General features: G+C 38.1%; 1 protein-coding gene across 3 annotated transcripts in view; it reads left to right on the top strand.

Moving 5' to 3' along the window:
- The window catches only part of GABRB2 (gamma-aminobutyric acid type A receptor subunit beta2), a 240,098-nt gene extending 223,113 nt beyond the window's left edge, over window positions 1-16,985 (top strand). For all 3 annotated transcript variants that reach the window (XM_032403666.1, XM_032403668.1, XM_032403667.1), the window contains one exon: window positions 11,933-16,985. In XM_032403666.1, the coding sequence (XP_032259557.1) occupies window positions 11,933-12,280 (348 nt within the window). In that variant the 3' untranslated portion in view covers window positions 12,281-16,985. The remainder of the gene's footprint in view (window positions 1-11,932) is intronic.
- Window positions 16,986-24,500: the final 7,515 nt, after the last annotated feature.

Genomic DNA, 24,500 nt, shown 5'->3' with positions numbered 1-24,500 from the left:
ATAAAGGCAGTGAGGGAAATGTCTTCATTGCTATGAAAGCATATTTCAGAGGACCTGACAGAGTGGTGTACGATCAAGGAAGACTCCTCAATGGAAGGAACGTTTTTGAACTGAGCTGTGAAAGATGCAAGATACATACGAGTAAGGAAGGATGAATATGGATCCCCTTACTCCCTATTATCTGATGACACAAACATTAGAAATTCCATGGTCCTATTAAGAAACCGTGTGGAGTTTATAAATACTTTTGTTGTAATTAGATATTTGCCATTCGTATTTGTTACGAACGCATTTGTTCTGTAATCATACTGCCCTTCACATCAGTTATTTTGCTTTTGTTCTATACAGTGGGTACATGCTGACAAGTTATTTGGACTACACCACTCTTTAATTACTGCTGAGTCACTTTTCCCTGGTGTATTTTTTTAAGCACAGGTACTAGATCCAGTGCACTTTAGTGCTAAATATGTGTCTCAACTCCCACTCATAGGATTCCATAATCAGTGTGAATCCGTGTACCCTCCCCATCCAGCCCACTTCTGTTCAAGAGACCCATTTCAGCACTACTTTCATGCCCCCTGCCATTCAAGAACCAAACCAAACTTTAAATCCATAGAAGCAAAGGTCACTGGCTGTGTTCCCGGCATCTCTGGGGAGCTGAATATGCTGCTCCTTTCTGTTACCCTTTTGCTACATGTTCACTGGAATCCTGCCTATTTGGTCTGCATTAGATCAGCTTTCTGGCATCTTAGCCAAATTAAATGAAAAACAATAGGAGGCAGTGGGTAACGTTCTGTGGAGGGAGAAAGTGTCTCTGATACATACATAGGAGTGGAGCTGGTAATAGTCTAGATGGCTTGTTTTTGTTTGGTTAGAGTAGGCTAATTCTCTTTTTTGAGTCAATATCTTACAAGGGGAGGGAACTATCAGATTTTTACCTGCATTAAAACCTTGGTGCCTTGACTAAGGAGACAGAAACTAAAACGACTTTGCTTCTATATGACAGATAGAAGCAGATGCTAATTTCCCTCTGACACAGAAGTGAAGCAATAGCAATGAGTGGTTTTGTATGCCCAAACTCCTCCTCACAGCTTATGGGACAAGTTGGGTTTCAAAACCCAGTAGCAAGAGAAAACCATCGGTCTCCCAATGACCTGGGATAATTATGGATCACACCTTTAAGTCAAATGTCACCTGCCAGTGAGTCTTGAAATTTGACCTGATCAATTGTCACATTTTTAATTCACTGTTCTGGGCTTTGGAAGCTAGAAAAGCCACCCCTTTTCCCTCTTAGGAACATGCACTGTTATCACCCTTGAGCCCCAGAGGGAAAATGTAGCTCCTCTTTTGCTAAAGTTTATCCATTTTTCTCCTGCTCCCTATCCTTGTGCATTAGAAACACTTGACTGGCATGTTTGCTGCCTTGCAGAAAGAAACTAAAACAAATGCCCTCTATGGTATTAGTTAAAAATGGATTGGGAAATTGTGAATTACTAGTTACATGTTGTGTACAAAAATCTTTAACAAGTCATCACCCATAATGCTTTGAGTTGTATGAACCAGCTAATAAAAAGATTAGATCAATTGTTTGTCTCTAGCTTGGGACTTGAGCCAATTATTCAGATAGAAATTGAACTGGAACAAACCTTTGCCTCTTAGGACCTGAGTTTCAGGTGTGAAATCTTCTTTGAATTATCAGGATTGGGTGGGCAAATTCTCACATCTACCTCTGAAATTTATCAAAATAAGACTCTGGGCTTATGTAAGCTCATTTTAAACCTGGCTCCATTCCACACATCCTAAGGATCTATAGTAATTCAAGGCAAGTCCCTCCTTTGGATGGAAGAAATGTCCATTAAAATTAATAGGTTGTGAATACAGTTTCTTTCACTTCTTCCAGCTTCAGGAAATTTCAATATGATTCCAATCTTTTATATTTTTCCCATACAATTAAAATGACTCCTGACTTTCAACTTTAGTTGAAACTAGTAGCTTTATTTATTAAATTAAGAAGAAGAACCCAGAGAGAATTCTATCAGCCTTCTAAAAGAAATTAGTCAATTCATCATATATTTTATTAATTTTACTTTATTATTAAATGTAGCAATTTGAATGTAGTCTCATTTCCCCAAAATTTAGCATTCACCCTTCAATCTCAATCCAAATGTTATTTTTAAAAATACGTGATCTGTCATTTACATTTCATTCTTAATGAATTCCACATAAATTAACACATATATAGAAAGGAATCATTTTCCAAGAGAAATAAATTTGATTCCATGAAAGTAAAAGCCTGGAAGAGATTAAGCCACAAAAAATTAAGAAGGCTACTTAGGAAGTTCAGAAACAGAGAGATACTGCAGAATTTTTCACAGCAAGGTTAGGAAAACAAGTACAATACTAGCACTAGATCTGGATCACAGATCTTCCTTTGAAGGAAGCTCCAGAACTATAGGATTTTTGCTAGGCAAATTTTCCCTATGCATTATTCCTATGTTATGCCATGAATTTTTTAAAAAGGCAATAAAGCAGTTCGTAATTATAGACTAAATGGAACTGAAAGGCAATGTTTTTATAAATTATATCTACAATGACTGATGTAGCAGCCCATGGACTGAATCCTTGGATGTGATTTTGACCACTATGGTGATGTTTGTTTAAAAATTTGGATTTAAATGTCCTTCAGGTAGGCCTGTATTTTTTAGTCTAGTTCATTACAAGGCCAACTTCTTCCTATTCTCCATTACACCTGCTTCACACTTTTATATGATCTCCCTAGCCAGATTTGAATGTGTGATCCTAGACTTAGTCTAACCCTCTAATAACTCTATTTAGCAAGTTTTATTTTGAATACTTACTTCGTATCAACTATAGTGGTCAGCTTTAGGAATATATAAGCAGAATCTTTCCACATTGTGATGACTATAGAGTAGGATTTCCTTAACAGGGAATCAGTTTACTAAGCAAACCTTGAGGTATGCACTCATGTGATCTACCTATGAAAAATTAAAAATTGAAAAACTAAACAGCAATAACTAGACTTACCCATATCCTTTACATAAGTATTTCTCCACATGTGAAAATAGTAGAGAAAATACAAGATTTGAATCTGCAAACATAAATTTAAATGACTGCTTTACCAGTTAATAAACTTTAAGCTACCTATGAACTTCTGGATTTTGATGGGAAGGGTTGTTTACAAAATGCTGATAGGGCTAACTTTATCCTCATAATGTGGTTGTGAGATTTCAAACACTTCACAACAGCATAACAGAATAAAAAAAAAAAAGAGTAGAAATCTCAGTTCTTTTTTTTTGTTTTTCCTACAGTTATTAAAAAAATGACCACCCTCCTGCAACTACCTGGGTAGTTCAGCAGTATTTTCCTATATTTATGTTCCAGATCTAAACTCCATTTGTGGTTACTATTTCCCCATTTACTTTGGTGGAGGGATTCAACAAAGATATTAGCCTTTTCTTGTTCTCTTAGAATATCCATTTCATATTCTAGTTGGGTGAACTTTCTTTTACCTCTTAGAATACCAAATGCATGTTAGGTGGTTTCTGAGTGTTTTTCCTTTGGAAAAAGTGTTTTGGATATTCTCAGGGGGTTAACAGTTCATTGCCTTAGCATTTCAAGTTACTCAGGTTACCATCATTTCATGGAAGATAAAACAAGATCTCCTACCCAACTAGTCACAGCAATTGGAAATTGCAGAGCTAGGATTTCTTGGAGTTTTGCAATTTCTCACTCTTCTCTTGATGATATGAGTAGTGAACTGGGATTTAAAATAGCCCCATCTCACATCCCAAGATAAGCATTCGATGCTCCTGGCCACTGAGGGATGTGATTTGTTTTTCTGTATAAGATTATAGGACAAGGACATTCTTCCAGAGGACACACCTGTCATTGGGAAAGGTGCAGAAAAGGGAGCAAGAAAACTGAAACTAGACCTGGAATTAACAAATTATATAAAAATAATGTCCACTCATCATTGTTTAATGTGATATCTTTTAAGCAAAATGGAACTCTGTTAATCAAAGCATGTTCTGTTCCTTGATGGGAAAAAAAATGTTGGGTTGAGAAATGGAAAGAAGGAAGAGAAAACCTCTGAATCCAAATGTTAAACATGAATTTACCCTTGTTTGAACCATCAGCACATTGGTCAGTCTGAGAAATAAGTCAGCAGAGAGGTCCATCCTTCTACCCAATAGAATGGCTGATTCAATCAGTGTGCAAACTGCCTTATTCACAGAGATTCATTCATAGGAGGCTCTGGAATGCTGGAGTAAATAAATCAGTCTGTTTCTCAGAATTTCAGCATTTCCTTCTTGATTGATAAGCAAAATAACTCCAGGTAAAGCACAATTTTCAGATGGATTGCTGAATGGGAAATAGGAGACTTTATTCACACTGGCCTGCTTAATAGGGCCTCTCCAAAAACCCTTGTTGTTAGGAAGGGACACTTGTGAGTTAAAGTCCAAGATGAGAAAGCAGATAGTGTAGACACTTGCTAAAGCAAGGCCTCGGCATAGCTCTTACAAAGGCAATTTATCTGGGGAGAATGGCAGTTTATTCACTAGTCTCTCTTCCTTCTCTTTCCCTTCATTTACTTTTGCTTCCTTCTCTCTCTTGTTTTAAGTACTACCAACAAATTTCTCATGGCTTGAGTAAGTAAAAATACCAAGAAATGAAAATTTGATAAATATTTTGTTATGTTTTCCAGAGCAATAGAAATTGCTACATGATCTTTCTGGTTAAAGGGAAGCTAGGTCTTGTTTATCTCCTAATCAGAAAAAGGACAGTTTAGTGTTTTCTCCTGTGTCTCACTGCTCATGTGAAGAAAAAGGCAATTAGGAAATCCACCTGGGCAAGCCTGGAAAGGTTGGTGTGGAGACCCAATTTCAAAGATTAGCTAAATCAGGTGACAATTGCTATTCTTTCCATTTTCTGGAATGTCTGCACCTAAATACACCCCAATAGAGAGATGGCATTTCAAGACAGAACTCCTAATTGAAGAAAGTCTCAAGATATGCAATTGTATTGTTTGATCATTAGAAGTAGGAACCTTGGAACAAGTAGATGAAGTGCCAGTACATTCCATACCAACTGTGCAACTCTGGGCAGATCACTAATTATCCAAAATTCTCAACCTCCTCATTTTCAAAATGAGAATATTAGAAATAACTTTCTCATAGGGTTATTGTCCAAGATGAAGTATCACAACTGTGTAAAGCCTTTACTACAATACTTACCTACAGAAAATAATAAATGGAGGTCACATATATTCTCTATGAAAGCTGCTTTTCAACGTGGTGGTGTGGACTGCGGTCAGAACTTCAGCTTTTTCTTCATTTCTCAAGGCCTCTGCCTCTTCTTTATTTAAAGTCATGCCCTTCAGCTGCTTCCAATAAACTGATAGTTTTCCAACTGTGAACTTCATCCCCACAGCCTGGCATCACCTGGGAGCTTGTTAGAAATGCAGATTGTTGAGCCTTATTCCAGACATTACTGACTCAGGAACTCTGGGAGTGGGGCCCAGCGACCTCTGTGTTTTAATGAGCTTTCCAAGGGATTCTGATGCATGTTCAAGTTTAGAAAGCACTGAAACAAACTATACCATCCACCAAACCAAAGAGATACTGAGAGTGGTGTTTCCCAGACAGAAATTGTCACTGGGAGGGCTGGTGAATAGTCAAACCACAGACGTCTGCTCTACTCAGGTGAAAGCATTGCAGTTGACAAGATTTTACATCGGCTGTCATCTTTGTGACGTATTTAAATACAGACACTCTTATTCATTCCTCATTAAGGAAAATTGTGCAAGCCTTCAGATGACTTGCCCCTACCATGCACTGAGAGGGTCCTCTTTTATGAGCTATAGAGTGCACATGGGTTTGGGTTTGGGGGCTGCTGCTGTGCCTCAGCATGACACAGTGAAAAAGACCAGATTCTAATTCTTGCTCTAATTCGCTGTGCAAACACGTGGTAGGTTTCTTAACTTCTCTGTGCTTTATTTTCTGAGCATGAGATCAGTACCTGGCCCACAGGGCCACTGGGATAACTGAAAGAGGTCAAAATGTAAAATGACTAGTCCTGGCTTCCGGTGGCTACTCTCTAAGCTCCCTTCTCTGGGGTAAGAATGAGGCATCCATCATGGAAATGGCCAGGGCACAGTGGGAAATCTGCTTCCAGATTTCAGGCTCCTGAGTATGATGCTCCAGCAAGACACCTATATAGAGGGAGAAGCACTAGAGCAGGAAAGGAATTCAAGAGGTAGCCCCAAGCAATTCCAATCTTCAGACTGGTGTTGCAAAATTAAATCCACCTTTTTTAAAAGATATTATTTATTTATTTATTATTTTAGAGCGAGCCAGTGAGAGAGAGAGCGCGCCTGCGTGCACAGGAACAGGGGAAGAGCAGAGGGGGAGGGGAAGGAGGGGGAAAGAATAGAGCAGACCCAGAGCTGAGCACCACAGAGCCCCACGTGGGGCTTGATATTAGGACCCTGAGGCCATGACCTGAGCCAAAACCAAGAGTCGGACGCTTAACCAACTGAGCTACCCAGGCACACCAAAATCCACCTTATTGATGACTCACAAAGGGATTGAGTTACTAAGGGTCACAAAATTAATTCCATCCAATCAGCATTGTTTGTTGAGCATACTATGTGCCAGGTACCATGTCAAGTGCTTGGGGATACAACAGTGAAAGGACAAACCTTGTTTCTGCCTTTACCAAGAAATGTAGTCTGGTGGGGCAGACAAATATTAAACAGATGATCGTGATGACAAGCATTATGGTGGAATGTTGAAGGGCCATGAGGAAACAAGCTGGGCCCTTTCCCTGCTCTGCCACACCAGCAATGGCGCCATTTCCCTCTTTGATGCTCGCCTTAGGGCTGTTTCCCTTGGTGGTCAGGAGGATGCTGGTGCATCTGTGAACCCACGAACACTGTGTTCCCTCTCCACCTATGAAATGAAAGGCAGCTGCTACCCATCTCACCTCAACACTCAGAAGTAACTCAGTCTAGACTTATTTATTATATTTAATAAATGTATCGTGTATTATAACAAAAACATATTTAGTGTTTACTTTGTACTAAGCAGTTCTCAGCACTTTACAGAAGCCACTAATCAAAGCAAAATTAAGTAATCTGATGAATTCAAAGCTCTGGTTTGCTCCTACAGTCCATGGCATTTAAAAAAATGGCAGTGGAAGATCAAATGTATTCATTTAATGAATATTTATTGCTTTTTAAAAACAAGATCAGTTATGATTTTTTGAGTGCTTACTATGTGCAAAGCTGGGCTAAGATTTTGCATGTGCTGTCTTATTTAACCCTCTCAAACAACTCGAGGAGACTGATGTTGGCATTTTCCTTCACTTTACCTATAAGAAAAATGAACTCAGAGAGGTTGAATGAGTTGCCCATGGTCTCAAAGCTTGTGAATGGCTCATTCCAGAATCAAAGGCTGGATTGTGAGTCCAGAATTAGAATTTGGAAACACTGCACTGTATCCCCACTTCTAATAGAAAACCAATACAATTCCAGGGGTTGATTAGGACATGATGGCATACCTCAAAAAACAAAAACAAAAACAAAAACAAAAACAAAAAAAATCCTCAGAACTGGTGATTCCAAAGCAAGTTGGGGAAACGGATGTTAAGGTGTGGTGTCAGGGGAGGGATGCAGCTCATTTCTAAGGAGGCAAGTAAAAAGGTCGGCATTATCTGGAAGGCTTTAGATAGGACATGAGAAAATGGTGAGAAAACTGGTCTTTCAAAGAAGGACAAGGTGGGGTAATCAGAGCACTGTCTCACGGCTTAGCTCTGAGGTGCAGGCTAATAAACTACAACCTGCTTGAGCTGCTTCCTCCAGGTCACTGTTAATTGGGAAATAAATTAGAAATGAAGGTGGTTATACTTTATACCTCTCCACTTTACAGCGGTAAAATGTAGGTTTACCTTTATGTAAAGGTAAGGATGAGAGTGAAGGATGAGAGTTTTCTGGAAAAGCATTGTTTTGTTTTTTAATTCAAGTTCATTTATTCCTTGACTGTTAGGGACATTATTTGAGACAATACAGGCAGTCAGATTTTGAGGTTGAAGTATCCTAATGTAGCACAACATTGAGGAGCAGCACCATATAAACTGGTGCACATGTCCAATCCACCTCCCCCACCCGCACCCCTCCCCCACTTCAGCCTGAGCAAGTCTCCAGCAGTGCTGAGATGATTAGGCTTACCTACGGAAAGCTCATCACCTGTATCTATTCCACATACACTACAAGAACAACATACTTTTTTTCAGGCAAAGCTATTTACTGTGTTTTCCCAGCCCACTAGCACCTGTGTATCCCACTGCATTTGTAGCCTGTCATGACAATCAGCTTGTGTAGCACTTCTGTTTCCCAAGTCCTTCCCACATACCTGTCTCAGTTAATCTCTCAAAACTCTATTCTTACAGTTGAAGCAAACTAGCTTCAGAGGGATTAAATCACTTTTCTGGGCCATCTGGGTGGCTCAGTCAGTTAAGCGTCTGACTCTTGGTTTAGGCTCAAGTGATGATCTCAGGGTCCTGGGATCAAGTCCCGCATTGGGCTCCACCCTTAGCCAGGAGTCTGCTTGTCCCTCTCCCTCTCTGCTCCTCCTCCACTCTCTCTTTCTTTCCCTCTCTTAATAAATAAATAAAATCTGAATGAATGAATGAATGAATCACTTTTCCAAGGTCAAAAATAACAAATAGAGCAGCCAGACCTCCAATCTTTTGACTCCAACTCCAGTATTCTTTCTGGAGACTGTTATTGGACCAGCAGCAGGGACCAGCAACAATGCCATCTTTTCCTTACCACTGTGTCTATGATACTTGGCACAGTGCCAGACACACACTAGTGTTCAGTAGATAAATTTTTTAAATTTTTGATTAAAAAATAGATAATAGTGGCACCTGGATGGCTCAGTCAGTTGAGCATCTGCCTTCGGCTCAGGTCATAATCCCAGGGTGCTGGGATCGAGCCCCGCATCGGGCTCCCTGCTCAGTGGGGAGTCTGCTTCTCCCTCTCCCTCTGCCTGCCACTCCCCCTGCTTGTGCTCTCTCTCTCTCTCAAATAAATAAATAAAAATCTTTATAAAAAATATAAATAAATAATAGGTAATAAAGCTTTAAGAATAATCTAACAAGTCTTGAATTTCATCGATAACAAAACAGAAACTCACTAAAATCAGACAAATTATCCAAGTTAGAACAAGTTTCCTTTATTTATGTATTTATTTATTTATTTATTTAGGTGGGCAGCAAAGCAAAGTTTATTGAGTGATAGTAAAGTGATAGTACAAAGCTCCCGAAGAGGCAGGGGACCCAAGAGGGTTGCCATGCTCCTGTTATTTTTATAATGCTTATTATTATTGACTTGTATTTTTACCTCAGTCAAGTCTGATAGATATTCACAACTGTTCTCAATACAATCACTCAATAGAAAAACAAATATCCTGGTGCTTAGAAGGGGGGGTGCGGGGGACAGGGACTCCTGAACATTGTCATGCATGGTGGCCAAAGAAATTTTGCTAATCAGTTATTTTCTACGAAGTTAAAATAAGAGTTAACAACCCAGAGCAGAACAGAAAATAAGCACCCAGTCTGAAATAATGAGGGGTGCTAAGTTCCCCACGTCCATCAGCTTCACTTTCCTTGAGTGTTGTGAAGTCATACTTCTCTCCCCCAAGCTGTACACTCTAATGATCAAGGTTTGAATGCCACCTCTACCATTTAGTAAATGTGTGAGTTTGTGAAATTTAGGTGAACACCTTCACTGAAAACCTAGGAAAGAATTCCTTTTCAAAAGATGGTTGTGAGCATTCACCGAGACAGTTTCCACAAAACCTTGGTGCATGGTACATGCTTTTGAATATTTGCTTTCTTCCCTGGGGCCACTGGGTCCATCACTAAAGCCATTACCTGGCCCTTCCTTGACAGAAGTGTTTCAACATTTATTGGGTTTCATTTCCAAATCTTATAAACTTTAGAAATTAATCTTAGGAATGTATTTGTTTAACATGTCCACTAAGCAAAATACTACCATAAACCAAACATACAGAATGTCTAATGAGTGGGCAGAGGTTAATTGGTCAATTACTAGGTTCTAGCATATTTTACAGCTTCTATTTCTCAAAAGATTTTAGATTTGAATTTATAATACAGGGTCATTAAACCACATTTGAAAGCTAATTGTTAGTATATAATCTTAGCAGCCTTCTTTTTGCCTTCTGCATAATTCATGAAGCTCAGACCATTTTATCTTCCAATTAAGTGTTTGGTTATATCCCTTGCTTCCATATATCACCAGTATCTACTATTGACCATTTTTCCTTTATTTATGTTTCAGAAATTTTACTGGCAATTGGCATATCCTGATTCTCCACCAAAATAAATGTACTCTGTTATTAATAATAATGTATTGCATCTAGGTTTTATTATCTGTAGCAATTGAGAGCTCTTAAAAATAAGACACACAAATCTTCCCTTCTTAACAAAACAAAATAAAACAAAAAAAATTACATGGTCATTTAATATTTAGGTATCACAACATCAGTATTCATTCTTTACTTTTAGCTTTGCCAAGAAGAAATCACCCAAGAGAGAAAAGGATCACCCTATGTATAGGCCACCTTAATTCTACTCCCTGGGCCTAGAATTCCACTTAGTATAGCCAGCTTTGGACTGACTCTCTTCTTCTTGAACCCTGCCTCCTTCCCTCCTCTCTCAAGTCAATCCCTCACCCCACTCACCCCTCTACCAGGCACAGTTTGTCCAGCTATTAATTTTCAAGTTCCTTGTTGCTCTGAGTGCTATTGCATTTTGGCATGTCACATGATGCCTGAATTTCCATTGTTCAAAAATCTTCTTTTACCCTCTTTATGTTGACCCAGCAAATTTAAGGTGATATCTTATAACTGTGAGTGTTAAGAAGCATAATCAAATGAAGTTATATGAAAATGTCTCTGGCATATATAGCCAGTGCTTAACAAATATTATTTACTGTTTTTAGTTCTAGTTTTATCATGAATTTATCTGTAATTAGGCTATTATTGTGAGCACAATTCAGTAATGAATCCCTTAATACTATTTCATACCTAGCACAGCTTAATTTTGTGTGTATTCATATCAGAACGGTAAATTCTTTATAGTGTGTCATGCTTCTATTTCTCTGTATGCCCCTAAGTAGAAACAATGAAAATGGTACTAGCAGCAGTCTATTATATCATGATGTCATTACAGAAATCCTCTAGGGTTGCACTGTCATACCATTTAATAGATGGAGAAACTGAAACTTGTGTAGCTTATAGTGATGGAGCCACTGTTCAATTTAGGAATTCGCCCAGCGTCATTTAGCTAGTAAGTGGCAGAACCAGGATTTACACCCAGACACCTGGCTCCCAAACCCACAGACCCAGCCAGTATGCTCCTCTTCCTTCTTCATCGCTTGAATGGCCACTTTGAAACAACTTGGTAATTGCGAGGTTCTCTGAAAGAAGATCATTAGAATGGTGAATGTCAGAGTGCCTCTGATTTTTGAGCATCAAAATTATACCCAATAGGGAAAAAAAATACATCCATTAGAAGATATTTATGAGATTGTTAAACTGTGAGACTCTAGCCTTGATCAAACTATATTCTCATCTCAGAGCATAGCTTGATGATCCTCAGTGATCTCAAATGGCTCTAAATGATACACTGATTTGGGGGCCATGCTGGTTGTCAAATGATGAGTCTTATCTGTTCGTAATCCCTCTCGGATAATGTAACCTCACAGCCAGTTCTCTTAGCCACTCTGATAAATGCAACCTAACCCACCTATCGTAGTGCCTTGCATAATTAGCACCAACAAAGACTTCCCATTTTGGTCATCTTCTCTGATTCTTCTCCCTTGCAGATGGACCCACACGAGAACATCTTACTGAGCACTCTTGAGATAAAGAATGAAATGGCCACATCTGAGGCTGTGATGGGACTTGGAGACCCCAGGAGCACAATGCTGGCCTACGATGCCACCAGCATCCAGTACCGGAAAGCCGGCTTGCCCAGGCACAGCTTTGGCCGTAATGCCCTGGAACGGCATGTGGCACAGAAGAAAAGCCGCCTGAGGAGACGCGCCTCCCAACTGAAAATCACCATCCCCGACTTGACTGATGTGAATGCCATAGATCGGTGGTCCCGCATATTCTTCCCAGTGGTTTTTTCCTTCTTCAACATCGTCTATTGGCTTTATTATGTGAACTAAAACACAGCCTCCCATGGGAAGCAAGGACTAGATTCCTCCTCAAACCAGTTGTACAGCCTGATGTAGGACTTGGAAAACACATCTATCCAGGACAAAAGTGATGCTAAAATACCTTAGTTGCTGGCCTATCCTGTGGTCCATTTCATACCATTTGGGTTGCTTCTGCTAAGTAATGAATACACTAAGGTCCTTGTGGTTTTCCAGTTAAAATGCAAGTGATTTGTACACATGTTGGCAAGACTGTGTCTGAGTGTTCCACTTTATCTGCTTAGTGTGCAGGCTCAATTGAGGGGAATTATTTAGAAGCTATTCTTAGAGGAGCATTGCCAGTCATTTCACTGAGAAGTGGTCATATCCAGATACTCCCCATCTTCATTTTTAACATTGGCATGCTGTTGAGATGGCACTGTGCTTATGAAACATTATCTGCAATGCCATGCCAACATGCTTACTGAAGGTGGTTTATGCCTGTCTTATGAAGGTGATAATGGCATCATGGGAAGATAATTCCCACTGAATTATAGAAGGTTCTCATGTAGTTCAAACAGGATAGGGAGAGTGAAGACAGAGACTTGTAACCAATTTGGCCAGTCTCTGCTTGAGCATAGGGAGTCAATACTGACGTCTTCCATTTTGACATTTAGAAACTGGGGACTGCTGAACATTATCATGCACGGTGGCCAAGAAATGTTTCTAAAAAGCTATTTCCTAGGTGGTTAAAATAAGAGTTAATTATCCAGAACAGAGTAAAAAATCCAGAAGTAACTATTGTAACAAAATTAAAACAAGTAAGCAACATGACCCTTATCATCAGCCCCACACAGCATCTGGTTTATACATATTTTGTGTAATGGCAAAAGGTCCAGCGAGAGAGATTTTTTTCCCCCAACTTCACAAGCTTTTGATAGCAGACCTAAAGAAGTTTTTATAGTTAATCTAGTCAAAACACAACCACAAAATAGAAAAGTTAGCAAAATTAGACATATCTTAGATGTAGGTTAGATTGGGAGTCATTCAAATATACTAACATAGAGCACAGACAAAGCTAGCAAACAGGTTGATCTTCTCAGACAATGTCAGCTGTCTCTACAACATTTCCCTGTAAGTTTATTTCTGAATTTAATAGGGTATTTCAAAAGAAGGATTTGTTCATTTCTTTAAAGGATTAATGGTCCTTTCCAGCTTTTCTTGTTTCTGAAATCCTGATTATATTCTTAGGAGACAGACAAAGTAAGGCTTTGAAGAGATTGACTGAACTACATTTCCTTATGTGCAGTGAAATTCACCTTTGTATTTTTCATAGCAAACAATACTTAAAGGATTATGTGCACAAGTAGAGTTAGTTTGTGGGTTTGTTGGGTTTGACTTTTTAAGGGTGCTTTCATTGTGTATGTTGCAATTGGCCTAATGAAAGAACATATGAAAAGTAATGTAGCATAGGATAACAACAAAGCCACATTAACATGATGAATGTTATGAGCCTCAGTTGATATTACAGAAAAATATATAACTGATAGGCAGGCATGATGTATTGTTTTTATTCAATTTTTGAATTATGTCAGTGTGCTTTTTTCTATACTAATGGACATATGCATTCATATATGAGACAGGAAAGAGAATAAGCTAATATATTTTATTTCTATCAATGTGAGGTTCATATTTTGCTTTTCTCGGGGAAAATAGTGAATTGCTAATTTCTCCTTAAAGTTTGATTTGATTGAATGTTTTCTTGGAGGATGACTTTGCTATTTCTATTTTAAAAACAAAAAAAACCACTTATTTTTCAAAGTAATATCCCTAATTGTGCATAGTAAGCCAAGGCCAGTATTTGCCTGTGGATTAAGTGTATGGTTTTTTCCCCCTGATAATTCAGCAGCTTGGAATATGATGGAGTCCTACTGCCCTCCTATTCTAACTTTCAGAGACAGAGGGGGTAGGAAAGGGTTTAGCATTCAGCTTTCTAAATTTGCTCTAAGATGGGAGCTTTTTTTTTCCTTCACCAGCAAAGGGAACTCTGGCCTTTATTTTTTGATTATACACTTGAACACCTCTGAGTATGGTCTTTGGGCAGAATCCAACCAAGTTTCTGCCCATGGGCTCAGAGTAGAAATTCTTCAAGCTTCTCCAGAGACACACTTTCTCCTAGGCAATCATTTTGGGGCATCACTCTAATAAAAGTGCCTGTCCCTTGTCATCAGGGGTTAAAGTTTGGGTAGCATATATCAGGAAGGAGCATTTCGATAACTCAGGTGCACAACTCCAAAATGCCATTCTGGAAAGGTTTTTCTAGAGACAACTCAGAGCCCAAGTCTAGAAGTGGGCTCTTATTTGCAATTACCATAAAAGCCATAAAAATCCTTGATATTGTCATTTATGGTTACAACAAAATTTAGATGTCCAGGGAAGTCAACATAGTAATCTAGATCAAAGTGAGAGATGAAACTTTGCAGCATGAGCCTCAAAAACATATGACCAGGGATTCATTTCTGCTCGCAGTGACAAGAAGAAACCAGAAAAGGGAGAAACACAGGAGCTTGAAACAGATACCCTAGAGCAAAATCCATATATTGGCATTCAATAACCATGTAGGTAGAAACGACTGACTCATCCTGCCCAGAGATATCAGTAGATGTAGAATTTATTTTTAACTATATTTTTACTGTAGTTGAATTGGATTGTAGTCGCCAAATTGAGGGCGGGTCAGGGAGGGGTGCTAGATCTCATAAGTCTTTGAAGACCAGTCAGCTTGATATCCAGTGGTTAAATTTAAGGACCGCAAAAATGTGTTTTGGCAATTCTGATATGGTATTACTATCACTTTATACATATATATATATAGTTTTCTTTTGATTATGAAACAGCCAGATAGCCAGCAATTAAGGTGTTTTTCATCTTTGTGAAATTCATAGGCAAATTCTGACTCTAAAATGCAGTCTAAATGAAACCTTTGATCTCAATCTGTATATATATATTGTACATGACTGCTAGTAGGTATGAAATGCATTTTCAGAATTGAAAACTCATGCAACATAATCATGTGTTTGCATAAGGAATGTTACAATTCTTTCTACTGCAATTTAATAACAGGGGAAAATACTTAAGCAGTGCCATCTAGACCTTTTCTCTTCTCATGTCTTCAAAAGCAGTGCTAAGTAAAAATAATAATAATAATAATAATAATGGTTTATGAACCAAAAGACTTTACATTCTAGCATTAGGAACACAAAAATTCTGTCAGCTTATACAAAAGCACAACACATAGAGAAAGTTCAGTGGAATGCAGTGGGAAAATGAATCACGTTCATTTAAAGCAAGACCTGCATTAAATTGGCAACTACAATTTCCATTTTCTATAGGTAACTGTGTTCCAGTTTTATGATTAAATTAATACTCAACAACAAAAACAGCAAAACAATCAACAAAAGACAGGTCTTACAACATATCTACATGTATATATGTGTATATATCAATCCATATAAACATACATACATGTATATGCATTCATATGTTGGAAAACAAAAGGAATAAGCTAATACATTTTATTTCCTTCATTAAACCAGTGTAGGAGTATTTTTAATTGGCAACCAACAAATCAGTATATTGAAACTAGTAATACAGGGTACTGAGCATTTCTCTATCAGCAGATCAATGCCTACAGTTCTTATGAACCATTGCACAGTTTGACACCACAATAGTACTGTACCTCAGAACATCGGGAATTAACTAGTTCTCACATTGCTTGTCTACTTGCTCTCTTTTTCAAGGAAACAAATAACATTGTCTATTGGTGATTTAAAAACAAATAAAGTCTTAAGAAAACAGAAAATGATAAAAAAAAATTCCTCCTTGAAGGAGGAAAAAAAAAATAACTAAACCCCACCATGTTGGTTAGGGCAAATACTCTCAACTGTAGCAATCATGCCATTTTGCGAAGTGTACAGAGTCCATGTAATGTGAGCAACCATAACTTTCACTGAGCGTGTGTAAATATTAAAACAGATTTCTTAAATATTTTTAACTTCTAATTTGTATTTTATGGTAAGGCAACGTGTTAATTCTGTTTATGGCTTAAGTTTATGTGTCATAATATGTAAATAATTCAACATGCTGTAAATGAATAGTCAATAGATACAAATAATTGTTTAATTTTTTTCTTAATTTTTATTTATTTTTTACTAAGTACAGTTACTGCAGTGCCCCAGCAGAGTAATTTAAACACCTTTTGCATAAATGGTTTGGGATCCCAGACAGAAGGGTTTCAATTTGCTATCACACACACATGTACACATACATGCATGCACACACACACACACACACATTCAAACACACGTACTCTCACTTTCTGCTCACTCGCTCCCACTCTCATCCCCTTTATGGGAAATGCTGTAGTGTTTCTGTAGTCAATGTAACAACCAAGAGGTAGCCTTAGCAATGGAAATGGGAAAAGCAGAAGTGATCATTGATAACTTGGTGGCGTTTTTTATATGTCAGAGTTCAAGAAACCAAAGGTTGTAACTTAAATCTCAATTTTAAAAGAGTAAAAGTTTATATTGATGGCACTACAGGAAATAAAAGTGCTTATTATTCATACCTGTTCCAGAAATTTATTACACATAATACACACAAGACTTTTTTTTAAATAATAGCATTTTGTCCTTAGATAGTATCATTCCTTTTAACCAAAGACTCCAGAATTATTAAAAAACAAAAAAAGGAAAGAAAAAAGGAAAAATGGAAGAAAATAAAAAAAAAAGACCGCTTTACACCAAAGGTTTAAAAATATTTTCCAAATACACTAAGAACATTGTAAAAACTAGTAAGGAGCCAACAGAACGTGAATTAAGATACTGCCCTAAAGAAATCATTTAAGAAAAAAAAAGCAGCAACACCCTTAAGTAATCTATTAGTTATTTGAAAATTGAAATAAAACATTTCTGTGGATATATGCAAAATTCTGACATTAGATTTTAATTTGCTTTGAAAAGTTCTTTTGTGATAAAGATAAATATGATCCAAATGATGACAAACAAAACTTTGTGTTTTTTAACTTTCAAAACCAACTGTCTCTCTCCTGTCAAATGTCCACTAATCTGATGCCCCTGTGTGTGTCCTTGTACCACTTGAAGCAAGTTGACAGTTCCATCAGCTTGTATCTCTTCCTTTTCAGTTCAGTAATTTTAGTTCAACCATGGTCATTTTAAGCATAATTATTTCAAACAAAGTTGCAAATGATTTGAATTCCATAGCATTTTTAAAATTTTATTTGCATGGGTGTTTAAATAGTTCTGTTATGAATATTGTCCCTGCACAGTTCTGAATTGTCCTTTTATAAAAAGTGATATTCTAGTTTCTTCACAATGTAGTGATTATCAGCCTTACTGATTACCTTGTAGCCTTTCTTAATATGCACATAATGCACATTTTCCAATGGCTAGAAAATGCAAAACACAAGTGAATATCATTGCATCTATTTTCATGTCTTTCTAAAAACAGGACTACTAAAATCTCTGGGATACATGAGATAGTAACAAATGAGGATTATAAATGAGTAGCACATAAGAATTATTTTCTTGAATTTAAACTTATTACAACCAGTTTCAGCATGTAAATATATAATAATGTTGGCTAGTGTGTAATTCTTGAACTAAGAAATATAAATAAAACTTAAAAGGACGTGTGTGTGTAGTTTCATTGGGTTCAAAACATATATATATGTGCACATATATATACAACATATATAATCTATTAGTATAAGTTAGTTTGTAGAATCCTTTTTGTTTGTTCGTTTTTGTTTTTTAAAGATTTTATTTATCTATTTGACAAAGAGAGACACAGCGAGAGAGGGAACACAAGCAGGGGGAGTGGGAGAGAGAGAAGCAGGCTTCCCGCCGAGCAGGGAGCCCGATGTGGGGTTCGATCCCAGGACCCTGGGATCATGACCTGAGCTGAAGGCAGACACTTAACGACTGAGCCACCCAGGTGCCCCTAGAATCTTGGTTTTTGCAAAAAGCAATGGAAAGCTTCAGAACTTGGGACCTGCTGTTGGGCCGATTTGAGTTTGAGCTCAAACTTGTCACATATTTGGTATATGACTGTGTAGCTACTTAATCCATCTAACTCTGTTTTCTTATCTCTAAAGCAAAGATACAATTGCACCTCCCTCATAGGCCTGTTGTAAAGATGAAATGTAATAACACATGAGAAGTCCTTAGCAACATACAAGATACATGGTAAGTGGTATGTAAACAGTAGATATTATTGTTGTTGCTTATGTTAATTATCATCATCACTAGAATAGTCAGCATATATATCACAAATTCTATTATATATAAAACTTCACAGTAATTATTAAATGTTCTCTTAGATTAGGTATTTTATATAAGGATAATTAATTTAAAAATTGGCTTTAATCATGAAACATGATAAACGTGCTCATTCATTTAACATTCAATACATATCTGCTGGAAACATTATGCTAAACTCTGTACAAATTTAATACTCATTTAATCCTTACCATATTCCTCAAGTAAAATAAACTCAATATCAGAAAGAGTAAGTTCCTTGCCTGTGAGAGTGGATGGACTTGGATTTGTACCCAGGCTGGTCTCATCCCCAAATCCTTGTAAGTTCTTTCCAATTCATCATTAAAAGTGGGCAACCAGGCTTATTCACTTCTCATTGATTTTGGTCATTTCTCAAAAAACATTTGCTCAGAGCCTGCCATCTGCCAGATCTTGTACTAGTAATGGAAAAATAGAGGTTGAGCGCACAAAGCCCCTGCCCAGTTAGATTATGTGGCACCTCTCAAACGTGTGGGAACTTTCCTAAACCCAGCAAATCATTTGGTTACAAGCTTAGTGATTTTCACCTCTCGTGACTTTATAATGTCCAAGCAGCAGCCCATAGACCCTGTCTGTAAGGTAGGCAGCCTGTCAGGACACAATGGTCCAATAACGTCAAGATTAAAAGGAGCTATTGCTACCAAAGAATGAACACCACTGAACAGACCCAATTACGGGATGAGTGGAGAATCAGTTCTTCTCAGCTTGCACTGTAAATTTCAAATTATGTAAATCTAGAAATGCAAAATTCATGCATTTGAGGTTGATACCTTTCGTGCTAAGTTTCAGCATTTTGTCCAGCAAAGAGAACACAAATATGCTCAAATACATGAACATGTTCAAATAACTGGTGGTGTGTGTGTATGTGTGTGTGTATGTGTGCACATAAACTCATGTAGGTGGGGGATGGTGAGAGAGCCAATAGGAAATGATACTATAGGTGTGGCTCATGGTTTATTACTTAGCTTGGGAAGGGAAAATCCCCAGACATCCCCAATTCATAATGGGTAAATTCCTCTACTCATGTTCCAACTACTATGATTTCTTCTAAGGACCCTTCAGATATCCTGGCTCTCTTCTGAGACTTGTTCTAATTCTGAAATATCACATATCATTTTTCATGCAGAATATCCCTCTAAACCATGAAATCTGCCCTCCAAAATAATACCAGGTTAGTAGGAAAACTTCTCAGACATATGAACAGGCATAATCAGTCCATAATCCTTGATTTCCTCAAGCAGACAGCAGCAAAATAATGTAAAAACTTTCTTATCCCCATGTGATGTAATGTGACAGAGCATTAGCTAAATGTGCAGCCCACCTTACCCACCATGGTACTAGAACCACTACATGGTTCTAGAACCAAAGAATAATAATAGGATGATAAGTTCCAGACAGCCCCAGAATGATTAGGCTGGGGTTAATGGTCAGTAGGTAACAAAGAATGGTGGGTCTCCTTATCAATGTATTGATTTGTATAGATCAAATTTTGGTCCTTCCTCTTGTTTCAAGTGGCTAGCTAAGACATTAGTATTCATTTATATATTTATTTTTTCACTTAAGAGATTTTTATTAGAAAGAACAGAAGAACATACTCAAAGACAATGCTTAGTGTTCCACAAATACTGAGGAAAATGAGTGTCATTGAGGGTAAAGAGAGAGAAAGGGAATTTCTCTCAGATTGGACAGAAGGGTAGTTGGAAACATGGAAGTAGAGATTTGCACACGATTCAGTGGTGGTGACCTGAAGAAATGAAAGACCTCAGGGCAAATGGTGTAATGAAGCTTGGGAAGCCAACCTCTGTCACTGACCCAGACATGTCTATAAAGTGACAGAGTCTTGTGATCACAGTGAAAGCATCAGCAACATCTCAGTAGAAAAGAAATGTGTTTTTTTCTAAATAGCTTCATTTAAGAATTTAGATTCATTACTACATTCCCATCTGGGACTCACTGTACCCTTAGTCCCTCAACCCCGGAAAGTGGTATGAGAAACAACAGGATGAATTTGATGCTAGATCAGCAATATATTATTTCTAGGACTAGAGGGTACAAAGCAAGTGGGTATAATTGGCTTCAGTTCTGAAAGTTAGAAGGCTAACAAGAGATACAAAATTTGGCTAGACGATGAATATATCTCACATTCTATGTTTTAGAAACTCAAATGTGTATACAGGGCTTTATAGGAGTTGTAAAAAAATAATATAGACCCCGCATAATACAATAGGGAGTGGTGGGAACTGTGGGTAACTAGGGAGGACAAGCTCTGTCTAAAGGCAGCCACTATTAAGTCCCATCCAATTGTTGCCTTGAGAAACTGCAAGCCCAAGGTTGCCAATTAGTCTTAGAATGCAAGAAACCCTCAAAGCACTGAATCTTCTCTTTTTTTCTTTTTTTTTTTAAGATTTTATTTATTCATGAGAGACAGAGAGAGAGAGAGGCAGAGGCAGAGGGAGAAGCAGGCTCGATCCGAGGACCCCAGGATCATGACCTGAGCTGAAAGTAGGTGCTTAACTGACTAAGCCACCCAGGCACCCTGAATCTTTTAATTTCTGGACAAGTGCATTATGGTCAGACACCGAAATTTTCCTCTTTTCTATGCCAAAAATCCCATGCTGATGTTCTGTATCTGTAATCCTAGAAAAAAGCATATTACAAGCTCCATGAGAGTGTTTGCAGATTGAGCAAGCTTCTATGCCATTATAATTGTGGCAAGATCACTTTTCTTCCCTTTCCTGCAGGGATGCCTTATAAATGAAGTAAAATGAGATTTTTTTGTGCTCACCCCAAATAAAAAGATATAGAATTTTTTTTTGCAGTATAAACAAGTATAGAACAGAAGTATTGCAACAGAAGTTTTCACAATGCGAACATGTGATTGACTATTTTAAGTCATTCACTTTGAAGGTCATTGTCTCTTTTCCCTATCCTCTGACTCAGAAGCACCTTACCCTCCCCCAACACTTCCCAGACCCATCCAGCAGTGGGTGAGAACTTGACTGAGAGCAACACACAAAACCACCTAAGGAGGGCTTTTGGTGAAGAGCAAAGAGTTATGAAGGGGCAAGGAACTTTTGGGACAGAGATGGAGAGAGAGAAGGGGAGGGCAAGGGTGGAAGCTCAAGGGATCTCCATCACTACAGAGTGTGCCATGGACTTTGATTCTTGACTATGTCAACAACTTCAGAGATAACACCTGGGACACCAATTAAATGAGCAATAGAAGCTACTTAAAAATTTCATCTCCCCAAAGACCCTGTGTGGAGTGGAACTTAGTAAATGAACCTGAAGTGAAGAACTAATCTGGAAACTTCTGAGGTGAAGCAGCAGTAGTAGAAGAAGGGAACTATACATGGAAAGGAGCAGTTTGAAAATCACTAGTCCATAGTGGTGGGTTGAAGAACCTGGTCCCATCCATAATACTGCTGGGGAAGGACAGAAGGAGGAAGAAAGAGAAGGGGAAAGGGAAAAATGAAGAGAGGAAGGAAAAACTTTTAAAAATGTTTTCAGCACTTGACACCACCCCCCTCTGGTACGTGATGTGAATTTAATTCTCAAAACAACAGCATGAGGTATAAACCATTGCTATACCTATGTTACAGACGACGGACATAACATGGCAACAATCGGTATTGCATCCAGAGCTAGCTAACTCCAAATCCCATGCACTTAACCCCTTTATTTTCCTGATGCAAAATATACTGCATAGCTTCAGTTAGCTATTGAAGACCAGTATTTTTAAGAGTGAAGCTAGAAACAAAGCCAAAATCTTCAGGGAGAAAGAAAGGGAGGAGTGTTTACTCCTAAACCTCAAGATTTTATGTTTATAGTTTTACACATTTTCAATGTTATTTTTTGGATGAGAATTGTCAAATGCTAGATATTTTGATGTTTTTCTTAATTTATTTGGGTGAGAGCAGAGAGTTGTTTAAATAAATCAAATAAGTTAACTTTAACACATCTTCCAAAGGATTCTGAAAATCCAATTTCTTGCTTTCTCTTTAAATAGGGTTATCTTTTTTCTGTCATCATTTAGGACAATTTTGAATTGTAAAGGCAATACTTCTCAATGTGGAAGACGTTCTTATTTTTTTTGGTCCCCAAAGTAATGGTTGAACCTTTCTTTATAGCTAGGACAATAGAGAGAGAGAAAGCACACCTCTGTGGTTAACTGGTCAACTGCACATGAGGAAAGCTACTGAGGAGCCTGGTTTTCCAAGAGATCAAGAGAATTTCTGGATGTGCAGGCTAATAAATGCTCCTGAAAGTTGTGTGAGGTTTGTGGCAGGGAACCACCAAGGTTCTTGGAACATCAATAGAGAAGTGGCCCCGGGTAGAGCTTCCATTTCTCTTTCTGAATGGACCAAGCCTGACTGGAAAAAAAAAAAAAAAGGAAAGATTCTTCACCTAGTTTTCTTTACTTGCTTAAAAACACCCTTGGAGGGATCAAAGAACCATTTGAGTTGGCAACCTTTCAAAGGGGCTTGCCAAATCCTTATTTATTCATTCTTATTTCTCATTCCACTTGCCAGGAATTCATTTGAACATTTAGAGAATATCTCTGTATGTATAAGACAAAACTATTGATGCATACAAAGTACAAGATGATTAATAAATAAAAACTTCTAAATGTTTTAGACGTTTCATTTAAAATTAAATTACAGGGCTGATCTTGCCAGTTTGAAATGAGCTTTTCCCATTTCAGCTTTGGCAGATAATAAGGACACTGGCTCCTGGCTCTGGTTCTTGTTCCAGGAGCAGTCTTGAAGCACTTGGGACAGGCTATTTAGAATCCTTGGTTTGGAGTGGGCTGGGAAAAGCAAATGTTTAGGGAGGTTCCCAAGCTCACACAGCATATGCAGAGCCTGGGGGGCCCTGTTTTTAATCCCCCCTTCCCAGCTGTATTAGGGTTCCCCAGAGAAACAGAGCCAACAGGATGTGTGTTTGTATATAGAGAGATGGAATTATTTTAAGGAATTTGCTCATGAAATTATGGAGTCTAACATATCCAAAATCTGCAGGGTGGACCAACAGGCTGGACTCCCAGGGAAAGGCTGATGTTACAGTTCAAGTCCAAAGGCCCTCAGGCTAGAGGCCAGAAAAGATCCAAAGTTGTGGTTCAAGTCCAAAGGCCATCTGCTGGCAGAATTTCTTCTTGCTCAGGGGAGGTCAATCTTTTGTTCTATTCAGGCTTCAACTGATTGGATGAGGCCCACACACAATCTGGAAAGGCCACTGATTTAAATGTCAACAGAAATACCCAGAATAGTATTTGACCATGTATCTAGGCATAATGGTCTAGCCAACTTGACACATAAAATTAACCATCACACCAGCCCATATGTTATAAAGCAACCAAGGTAATGTCAAAATGCAAATTAATCATGTCACTTCCCTTCTTTAAAGTTTCTACTCTGTCCTTAGGAAAAGCACCAATTTATCCTGGTTCTCAAGGTCCCTTGTGATCTGTCTATTGCTCATTTCTAGACCTTGCTTCTTCCATCCGGTGCTTGAATCCTGGGATCCCACCTGGCTGAATTACTTTCAATTTCACAGAGATACTAGTTGCCTCTAGAAATTTGGTGTTTCTTCTTCCTGAAACATTTTCCATCATCCCCAAAACTCTCTCCCTCATTAATTTCTATTCATCTTTTCCATGTAAAAATTTAGACATCACTTCATCTGAGAGAGCTTTCCTGACTCTAGAGGTTGAGGATTAATTCCCAGCAGTCTGCCTAGCACACAGCATATGCTTAGTAACTATTTGTTAAATAGCCAAATAGAATCCACATGTTCTGCAGAACCAAGAGTAATCCTGAATATGGTTAAGTGTAGTGTTAAGTGACAGCATAAACTATTTCATAATGGACAATTTTCTC

Source organism: Phoca vitulina, unplaced genomic scaffold (genome assembly GCF_004348235.1).
Source record: "Phoca vitulina isolate PV1807 unplaced genomic scaffold, GSC_HSeal_1.0 scaffold6, whole genome shotgun sequence".
Taxonomy (NCBI): Eukaryota; Metazoa; Chordata; class Mammalia; order Carnivora; family Phocidae; genus Phoca; species Phoca vitulina.
The sequence above is the reverse complement of the archived record's forward strand: the minus strand, read 5'-3'. Positions and strand labels throughout refer to the sequence as shown.